Source organism: Prionailurus bengalensis, chromosome B2, assembly GCF_016509475.1.
Source record: "Prionailurus bengalensis isolate Pbe53 chromosome B2, Fcat_Pben_1.1_paternal_pri, whole genome shotgun sequence".
Classification (NCBI taxonomy): Eukaryota; Metazoa; Chordata; class Mammalia; order Carnivora; family Felidae; genus Prionailurus; species Prionailurus bengalensis.
This window is the reverse complement of record NC_057349.1, coordinates 27,425,238-27,435,707: the sequence shown is the minus strand read 5'-3', so window position 1 is coordinate 27,435,707 and position 10,470 is coordinate 27,425,238. Positions and strand designations below refer to the sequence as shown.

Genomic DNA, 10,470 nt, shown 5'->3' with positions numbered 1-10,470 from the left:
CATATGTAAAATTACCTAGGTTTTATCTCCATCCTCCCACATCCACCCTGAATCTCTGTGAGATTCTTCCCAAGTGTTCAAAATCTACCAAAAAAAAAAAAAATCAGCCAAACAATGGAAGTGTGGATTATAACAGGGCACAAAGTGCTGCTTCCCATATGTTTTCACTAAGAGAAAGGAAGAGAGAAGGAGCTGGGCTTTACCTTTGAAAAGAAACTTCACTGCCACCTAACTTCCAGCATCACAAGTCAGGACCCTCTCTGTTCCTCAAGAGAGAATTTACACAGATCCAATGCCACGCATTTTGCTTTGGGGCTCTGAACATTAGCCTGTCCTCTTTGCCTGTGGCTCTTCAGTACTTAACAGCACCATAATGTAGACTCACCCAGAGGCCCAGGTCCCCATAGAAAAGTGATTTTAAGTTCACCTTCTCTTCATACCTGAGGCCAACATCAGCTACCAGCAGAGGTTAACAAGGCAAGAAACTTAAAGCTGTTTCTATGTTACCCACAGGGAATGTTATCAAGGTAATTCCATGTTCCCACTGTACAAAGGCTGTATGCTCTTCTAATTCATGGGACAACTCATCAGTATTTCCACTAAGAGTCAATTTCCAGTCTACCAAATTACCTTAGGTATTTTAGGAATTAAATTATTTCCCTTCCATATCAGAATGAAGCCCTATCAAATTAGTAAATATGCAGATAGTTTCCACAGTTAATTAAGTTAGTTCTTGGTCTCTGCAGATAGATGCATTACTCTCCTTTGCCTAAAACCACTTCATGGAAGCTACAAGATCATGAAAATGTGTATTCATCCTTGGCCATATTGTATTCACTTTTCTCCATGGAAATTAAAAGGGAAAAAAACAAGCTAATTAATCTTTCATACCTGCAAGTGTTTGGTCAGGTTCCACCATTTATTATTTATTATTAATCCATCAATAGCAGACCCCCAAAGGACTGAGGAATTAGGGAACAGAAATCTCCAAGCATTTCTGGAGAACTTATGAACTACAAAACATTGCATGTGATTTTACAGTGCCTAAGCTTGAGGATGTGGATAAAGATGCAGAGAATGGATGCCCTTCTCCATCCATTCTCATTGTTCTTAAATCTGCAAAAGGTGAATTATTTCCTGGCTGTAGACAACAGTTAAAGATAATATACCAAAGTAAACCACAAAGGGAAAGAGAAATTCTATTTCTGATCTTAATTGAAGACAAATGTATGCCTTAGGAAATGGCATAATGTGACACTCATTCTGGAGGCAAGGATTGGGGACACAGCAGGGAAGGAAAAAGACAAAACCCCTGCCTTAGTGGGGCTTACATTCTAGTTCCTGGGGATCTTTTTAGTTTTTCAAGGTAGCCCACCTTGAAATTCTCACCATGGCCTTCCTTTCCAAAGTCCACCAGCAATTTGTAAGTCACTCTGATATTAAGAAAGGTTTTCCTGCTGAGAATTCTCCCACCTCCACCCTTCCCTTCAAACCTTTTTAGGCTCCAAACCTACTGACAACAGCCTACCAGTGTCCTAGCACTGAGGAAGGGGAAGGCCTATGCCATAGGAGTGACTGACATGTCGTTTCCCCACATAAGATGGGGTAAGGAGAGGGTCTGCTGCTTCTGAGGATGGGGAAGGGGGGAAGGTGCTGAGTAAAAAGGGGAAAAATGGGACATGATTGGGGGAAGTCTGACTTCTTTGGTGGGGGGAAGGGGGCACAACACTCTTTTTGTACAAAGCCCCATGCCCAGGTTGCCTGCCCAGGAGATCCACAATTGCCCTCCCTCTTCTCACCAGGCTGGGATTACATGCATTCTGGAGCTAGCAGGCTAAGGCAAAGAAAGCCACTGCCACTGTAGTCCAGGTGGCTGGATATCTATGCCCCCTGGCCCTGCAAACTCCCCAGAGGCAGATGTGCACCTGCTGTTCATTCAACCCAAGAAAAAACAAGTGCCAAAAAACTATGTGTGCAAGATTGAGAAAAAACTTGGAATTCCATTCTGATGGCCTCTTTTTATAAGTGAAGAAGATCCAAAGGGCAGCCCCAAGGTCACACGGTCATGTGTGAGTGGCAGCAGGGACCAGTATGTTGCTCAATTTTCTTCTCTCTGAACAATATCCCTTTTAATAGTTCACTGGAACTTTCCAGACTAACATGAGAACGCCCAGAACACCTGGGCTGGGAGATTTGGTGAGGGAGGAGGAGAGATAGGAGGGTGCTTTAGGACCACGTAGAGGAGTCCCCTGGGGGTCCAAGGAGGGGGACTTCCCAATGAGGTGAGTGTTGCTGCAAACCTGGAGGTGTCTGGGCTGTATCAGGGTCAGGGGTTTTGTAGTAGCTGTGTGGCTTCAGTTCTGTGGGACAGCACACCCGGCCATCTCTTAAGATGGAACTGGGTGATGACAGGACACCTTGGTGCTGGAATGTCTCAGAGGCCTCCCTTAGACTCTGCAGCCAAACTGGCCCCCACCTCAACTCAAGGGGGCTTATCTCACCCATAAAATAGCCCTTCCTTCTCCTGCCCTGCCCACCTCCAGAATTCAAATGAGGATGACATTCATTGCGAGTGTCTTTTATCCCTAGCCAAATCTGTGACTCTTTACCTGGCTGCTTTCTTGCCCCAGACCACTCCCCTTCTCCAGGTCCAAGGAGCCATAAACTCCCAGGGCTAGGGTGAGCAGATCTCCTACAGGGAGGTTCATCTATGGAAAAGAATACATTTCCCACCCGGTTCCCAACTCAAACACGCAATAAACGTCAATCTAATCTCCAAACGTGATCATTTCTCCAAACACGAAAATAACAGAGCCGCCAATGGGTCTGTCATTTTGTTCGCCCCATTCTAAATGCCTTCAAAACCGCCTGAATAAAGATAAGAGAGGATTGTGTACGTTTTCTACACAAATGGTGGAAAGTAATAAAATAAACATCAAAGGTGAGCTCCCACGTACTAGCAGCTCCGTCGCTATTTTCAACAAAGGCAGGAAAAAGGAGGAAACCTCAGCGTGGAAGGGCAGCGGGTTAGAAGTGCACCCTTCCGGGGGTCCAGGGCGCCCCCTCCCTGGGGTATTGACACCACGTAGGCCCAACCGCCCAGAGAAAGGACCCCCTTTCCTGTTGGTCGGAAACCACAGCCAAAGTCCTCAAGGTGAAGGACTGGAAAGTAATGGTCGTAAACACGTGGTGCTCTAGGCCCCTGCCCTCGGGAACACGCCCTCCCTTTCGTTCCTGCTACAGTCGGAACCCGGGAATAGCTCTTCTCCGCCCGGCTCGCGTCGGGAGGATTCCGCCGGGGTAGACACGCCGGCAGAGCCTGGCACCCTGCGCCAGACACAGTTGTCCCAAGGAAGAGGGGAACACTCCTTTTACCCAAGAGCCACCAGCCAGGTAAAGAAAAACGTACAGAAAAACAAAAGTGAAAGTCAGAGGCCATTTATCGAGCAACAGTCAAGGCCACTGGAAAAAAAAAAAGGTACACAATTTCAAGTCCAGTATTTTACTCAGAAAGGAAGGGAGAAAGAAAGAAGAGAAAGAAAAGAGAAAAGAGAAGAAAAGAAATGAAAAGAAAAGAAAGCCAGCAAAGGGAAACCACAGAAAGGTGCACAGCATGTGGCTCCCATAAGCGATCCCCGCAGAGTGTCCTGCGCGGTCTTTGCTGTTTAGCACTTCGTTAGTAACGACAGGGGGTTGCTTTCCGAAGAAGCACGGTTTTCGCTACCAAGAGGAGGAAAACACACACCGCAGGCAGTTTAAGAGGACTGCTGGCGGGAGCGAAGTCCTTGCTGCCCTGGACCCAGCCCTTCCGGGTGTCCCCTAGAGATATCCCCCTCCACTGCCCCAATCGCCTCCTTGAACTCTAAAATGTAGTGACTCCTCCTAGACAGCCGGGCTCTCACACCTGAGGGAGGAGCGGGCGGGCGGGGCCGGCACGCGGGCACACTCACTGACACGCGCACACCCCCAGCCGCGCGCAGGCTCCTCATTGGCGGGAGGCGGAGGGCGGGGCCGGGCGGGGCCGGGCGGACCCAAAACAAACAACCTGCGCGGAGATTTTGCCTCCGCGCTGCCGCATGGCTTTGGCCTGGTGTGAGCCCTCCGGGGAGCTGCGGCCACCTTGGCCACCTTGTTCCCCCACCCCTCTGCCGTCTGCGCCCAGGCCCCGCCCCCTCGGAGCCGCCGCGGGGTTATATTGGGCTTGGGCGAAGGTGGAGGCGAGACGTAGCAGCAGAAGGCCAGCGAGGAGATGCAGCTTCGGAGGCCCGGGACGGAAAGGCGGCTGCGGACGCCACGGTCTCGGGGACTCGGCTCCGTGGGCGCTCAAGGCTGAAGGCTCCATACCCTCCCCCCAAGAGTGGCACGCACACAGGCTGGCACCATCTCCGTGCCTCGAGGACGCCTGCCCGGGACCTGGGACCTCCAGTGAAGAACACCTCCTGGTCTCTTGAATGGATAGCAGATGCTCACGCTTCTTCCTTCCAGCAAGAAGTCCCAAGCCCGGCACACTTGGGCACCAGAGGGTGGAACTGCACCCCCTCACGCGTTCACCCCGAAGTCTCTAATCCTCGAATTGAAGACAGAACACATCCAACTCCTCCCTCTCCGCCCCTCTTAGTTCACCCAATAAGCACAACCCCTCCAAAAAAATTCCAGCGGAAGAAGACTCGTAAACGGAAAAGTGACTGTCTCTCGTAAGAGGAGAGAGAGCTCCCGGGAAAGAAAGGCAAGGACCCGTGGCCCCGGGATCTCCATTCCGGCGCCCGGCACCAGATTCCCAAGACCGCGCGAAGGAAAAGGGTACGGCGCGGGGCAGGGACAGGGTGTGTGGTCATGAAGTTGGAGGTGTTCGGCCCCCGCGCGGCCCACGGGGACAAGCCAGGTAGTGACTTGGAGGGTGCCGGCGGCAGCGACGCACCATCTCCGCTGTCCGCAGCCGGCGACGATTCCTTGGGCTCGGACGGGGACTGCGCGGCCAACAGCCCGGCGGCGGGCGGCAGCGCCGAGGAGCTGGCGGGCGGCGGCGAGCGGAACGCAGGCTGCGGGCCAGGCGCTGAGGAGGAGGTCCCCGCAGCGGTGGCGGCGGGGCACGCGGAGGCCTGCGCAGCCGGGCCAGGTGCGGGGAGCGGGGGGGGCGGCGAGGGCGCGCGCAGCAAGCCGTACACGCGGCGGCCCAAGCCCCCGTACTCGTACATCGCGCTCATCGCCATGGCTATCCGCGACTCGGCTGGAGGGCGCCTGACGCTGGCCGAGATCAACGAGTACCTCATGGGCAAGTTCCCCTTCTTCCGCGGAAGCTACACGGGCTGGCGCAACTCCGTGCGCCACAACCTCTCACTTAACGACTGCTTCGTCAAGGTGCTGCGCGACCCCTCGCGGCCCTGGGGCAAGGACAACTACTGGATGCTCAACCCCAACAGCGAGTACACCTTCGCCGACGGGGTCTTCCGCCGCCGCCGCAAGCGCCTCAGCCACCGGGCGGCAGCCCCCCAACCAGGGCTTCGGCCAGAGGAGGCCGCGGCCCACCCCGCCGCTGCGCCCCCTCCGCCCGCGCCCGCCGCCCCGACTTCTCCCCGTGCGCGCTCGCCCGCCCGCCACGAGGGGCGCGCCAGCCCTGCGGGCAAGTTTTCCAGTTCTTTCGCCATAGACAGCATCCTAAGCAAGCCCTTCCGCAGCCGCCGAGACGGGGACGCAGCCCCTGGGGCGCGGTTGCCATGGGGCGCCGCACCCTGTCCGCCGCTCCCCGCCTATCCCGCGCTCCTCCCCGGAGCCTCCGGAGGGGCCCTGCTGCCGATGTGCGCTTACAGTGCGGCGGAGCCCTTGCTGCTGAGCGCGCGCGGAGCCGACGCACCGCCGGCCGCTCCACCCGCAGTGCCTCACCTCTTGCTTGCGCCCCTCTCTGCCTCGGCCCCCGCCAAGCCGTTTCGTGGCCCCGCGGCTGGCGGCGGCGCGCACCTGTACTGCCCCCTGCGGCTGCCCGCGGCGCTGCAGGCGTCCTCAGCCGGTGGCCCCGGCCCGCACCTGCCTTACCCAGTGGAGACGCTTCTGGCCTGAGCTGCGCCGCGGAGCCCGGCAGCAGGGGTGGGCGCCATCGGGGAGGCAGGGAACACAGGCTTGGGGTTTTTGCATTTTCCAGCTAGACAAAAAAAAAAAAAAAAAAAAAAGACTTTAAAAGAAAAATTTCCATCAAACGTGCCTTAAAGCTAAAGCATTTTTGACAGAAGTGTTTTAACTTAGTTCAGAATGTTTTCTTTCTTTTGTGACTTTGCAGAGAACTAAACCAATTCTTCATAATTGTTTTAGTTTACTGACCAAGCCTGTCCCTCCTTCACTTCACAAAGACTTTGTCTATTTTCTTACTGCCCAGGCTCTCCCTTATTCCTATTTTTGTAGCACCTTCCATTGATTTTTCCCTTAAAAACACACACACACACACACACACACACACACACACACACATCAGGGAACCATTTCATATGATAAATGATATGACTACTGTTTGGGGTTTATTGGGGCCCCGCTCTATGTAAGTATGTGGCATTTACAGGCGTGACTGAGTGTGAGAGAGGTGTCAGAGAATCTTCAGTCATTTCTCTGCTATTGACCAATGCTTCACTGTGCCAAAAGATAAAAAAAAAAAAAAAAAGGCTGGGTTTTGTAATTAAATTATTTATATATTTTTGAAACCTGAATTGAAAATGTTGCAGGCAACGGGCTACAGCTTTATTAGTGGTTCGGTGGTCTCTAACTGTGGTCTCCTTGGGCCAAGCAATTTCTGTAAAGGAAAATTTAACATTACCTATGTGGGGTGCCAGGACCACTGCCACATGAAAGCGAGTGTGATTTTTTATTTTTAATATTATTTTATTTGTGTCTGTACATATTCATGTATAAATTTTATGAAACCCAGGCATAGTGCTTATTTTTAATAAAACTCACAACTGACTTTAGCACTTTGTGGTAGTAGGTTGGAGATGGAGACTTTTTTTTTTTTAACATCCCCACCCCACCCTGCCCCTGCCAAGAAAATTGGTTGAGGTTTGACTCTCAAAAAATTTCCAGTGGGGGTCAAGTATCTTCTTGAATAATTCAGTAAAGGTAGAGGCAGAGTGCAGGTTTCCTTACCTAACCAATTGCTATACAAATATCCAGGATGAGACTTCCATCAACACGATTTCTTAAACTTCAAACCAATGACCTCTGAGAAATTCTCTTAAGAGTTATAAGAAAAAATGATAAGGTGTGTGCCCCTCTCCTACAAGAATCCCTTAGCAGACAAATTGAGCTATTAACAAGGTTATAGTCAAGCAGACATTTTTAAGTGACTTGGTTCTGATTTGGAGCTCAAAAAGCTAGAAACAATTGTGGTATAAGACCATCTCAACACACCAAAGATTTCTTTAGGGTAGTTTTAGAAAGCAATTTGAAAGTCAGTGTTTTTTGACAAAATGAAACTACCTACCTTTTTAGGGATTCAAAAGTTAATTTGCTTATGAACCAATCAGTAGTAATTTTTTTTCACACTCTCCTTTCATATGAGGATAGCATTTGTCAAGGTGGGGCTGCTAGGCCTATTTCAGTTGTGATCTGAAGAGGAAATACTATCTCAGATGGGGCAAAGACAGTTTCTCATAGCAAAAAGGAAAGGTTTTGATCTGAGGAAGCACCAGAAAACAGTGCGAACACCTGTTTCTTGGTAAATTCAAAGGCAGTGAGGCTCTAACAATTTATGGATCTCAGTATTCTAAAGACTAATGCAAAGAACAAGAAATCCAGAATCTTGACATTTAGGCCCCATTGTTGTTCCTGCAGTTCTGGGATAGCTCTCATCTAATTTAAGACAAGATGAGATTTAGGATTTACATATTGTGAGGTGGGGAAAAGAAAGTGGAATTTATTTCAGGATGCTGTCTTTTGGCGGAAATGGGGGGGTGGGGGAGGGAAGCCCATCTGCTAGTCAGGTACCAACAAGTCTTGACAGATTTTGGTTATATCTACTTAGTAATCATGAAGGGTGATAATAATAGGATTGAATTATGACAAAAGGTAGACATTGAAGTGGAGATTTGCACCTACAAGGCCAATAATTAGACTAAAAAATAAGACTGAAATGGACTGGGGCAAGAGATAGGGCAACAAGTTTACTGGATTGGAAAGATCAGGACCCATATGCTCAATCCTTTTCCTTTTTCTCTTGAAAACACACTCTGAGTTTAAAGGCCAATAGGAAGTCAGCCACTTGAGGTACTTCTGAACTCCAGTAGACCATTTCTCTCCAACTGTGTGCCTTGCCTCCAGAGGCAAGGTGCTGCCTACTTTTAAATCAGTTTTGTAAAGCCACAGTTTCATTTCATTTATGTTAACACAATAGCGAAGTATAAGAGGCAAAGGGCAAGGTGATTTTTTTTTTTTTTAATCACAGCTAGTCCCCCCTCTCTTCAACAAAGTCCTTCTTTCCTAATGAACACTCCAGAGTCCCATTGACTGGGGTCCCCTCCCTGGCTTCTGGTCCCCTTCACTGTCTCCCCAGTAACTGGAAGGTTTGCTAGAGGATGGTCAGTCACTTGAACTTTGTGTCCCTGTTCAGCCTTTTATGACCAGCTCCAAGCTATAACTTTCACGACCCAAATGCCAATTACTCTGGGGGCCCAGGATGTGGAGTGTGGAGGGATAGAGGCTCCTGGGGTTCTGTCGTGCCCTCCCTGTCTCTCCTTCGCACTCCCCAGGCTCTCCCTGCTGGGCCCCAGGAGACCCCAAAGGAGGGGAATCACACAAGCTCCGGTTTTCTAAATGAAAATGTAAAGTTGCAAGGATGTTTTTAGTTCAGGCCACACTCCAACTCCACGGGAACCGCACCTCGCGGAAGAGAAGGGGGCTCTCAACGACCACGCTCGGTAGTGCTCGCAGGACCCAAGCCTCGGGCCGCAGCCTTCGAGGTTGTAATCCCTCCAAGATTGTCGCTTGTGACAACCGCCCAGAAAACTGGATTCCTTGGCGCCGCCGGGAGGACCGCTCCCGGCTCAGCGCGCGTCCGGTGGGCCTAGGGCTGCCTGTCCCTCCCCCTGCGCCGAACCCACCGCCCTCCCCCCACCTCCACGGCCCACCCTTCCCCCAGCTGGCCCCTTGCCGGCCGCGGGGGTCCTGGCCCACCTGTGCAAACACCCGGCCGCCGGCCACCGAGCGCGCTGACCCCAGGGTGGGGTGTGAGTCTGTTTGGTTTGGGAAACGCCCTTTGATACCGGTCAGGCCTGCCGAGACCCAGAGAAGTGGGTGAAGGGCTCCGTGGGTTAGTTTTCAAAGATCCCCTCTTCTGCCCCTGCGTTGGCACTTTGCAGTCCCTTTTCCCCTCACCCCTTCAATGCTCAGAAAAACCTCCAGAGATGAACAAATGCGTGGAGAGAAGTGCGGAACCCCAAATCCCGTTCCAGCTGGACCTCCCCTTACAGTGCAACACCTAGTCGCATCTGCCTTCCCCACAGCCAGAAATCAAGTGCGCCGCTTTGGAGAGCTGAAAAATTCTCTGGGAAGTGAAAGGTGGAAACATCCTGATAAATCTAAAACCCACTTCCTACTGTAAAAGACGCTTCTTCTAAATACAGGAAGCATGGAGCCAGGTAGTGAATGTGCCGGGGTCCTGTGCTGGGAGGCCCACATTCCACTATCTCTCTGCCTGTGTGTGAAGCCAGGGCAGTAAATAACTTCAGTCATCCCTGGAGATTGCTTACTCCAAGTCCCTTAGCTTACGGATAAGCGACCTAACTAACTAAAGCTTGTAGAATTGTGAGTGAGATTCTTGTTTCTCAAAAAGAAAAAGAAAAAAGAAAAGGAAGAAAGAAAAAGAAAATCAGAAAAATTCTCATCCCCAGCCAATGAATACAGGTTCCTCCATGAGCACCCCAGAGTTGACCTTGCTGAACTGGAAGCATCCTTAAGGAATATTACCTATGCCCTATACCAACTCTTGTTCCACTCTGGCACAGTTTCACAAACTGGACATTTATCTGCCTCTGGGAAACACTAAGTTAAAGTCATTGACTCTCAGGTAGACCCCTAATCTTATAGATGAGAAAACAGGCTCACAGAGTAGCTTAAACACTCCTTCTGGCAGACCCTCGTGGAAACAAAGATCCAGCTCCCTGTTCAGAATTCTTTCCACTGTAACAGAATTATCTGGATAATTCAGACCAAAACATACTTTGGCCTGAACTGAGTTGAACTATTCAGATAGTTGTCTCAACTCACTTTTATTACAATGGTAGGCAGATATTTCTCAAACTGGTAAGTAGTTTCTTTCATTACTAAGAACTCGCCCCCCCCCCCCCGCTGCCCCACTATAATTGTCCTTTTCTGGAAGATGTCATGTCCACTACTTGCCTGAGAAAGCTGGCAAGTGAAGTGTCTTAGACCCTTTAGCTTTACTCTATTAGTGGTCATGCTACCACAATGGAATTGGCAACTGCTTTCTCTCAC

At 50.7% G+C, this 10,470-nt stretch overlaps 1 protein-coding gene across 1 annotated transcript; it reads left to right on the top strand.

Annotated features, from left to right (window-relative positions):
• Window positions 1–4,820: 4,820 nt before the first annotated feature.
• FOXQ1 (forkhead box Q1) lies at window positions 4,821–6,950 on the top strand. Its single transcript, XM_043590964.1, has one exon. The coding sequence runs from the start codon at window positions 4,834–4,836 to the stop codon at window positions 6,052–6,054; it is 1,221 nt and encodes a 406-aa protein (XP_043446899.1). The 5' UTR covers window positions 4,821–4,833; the 3' UTR covers window positions 6,055–6,950.
• The last annotated feature ends 3,520 nt before the right edge of the window (window positions 6,951–10,470 follow it).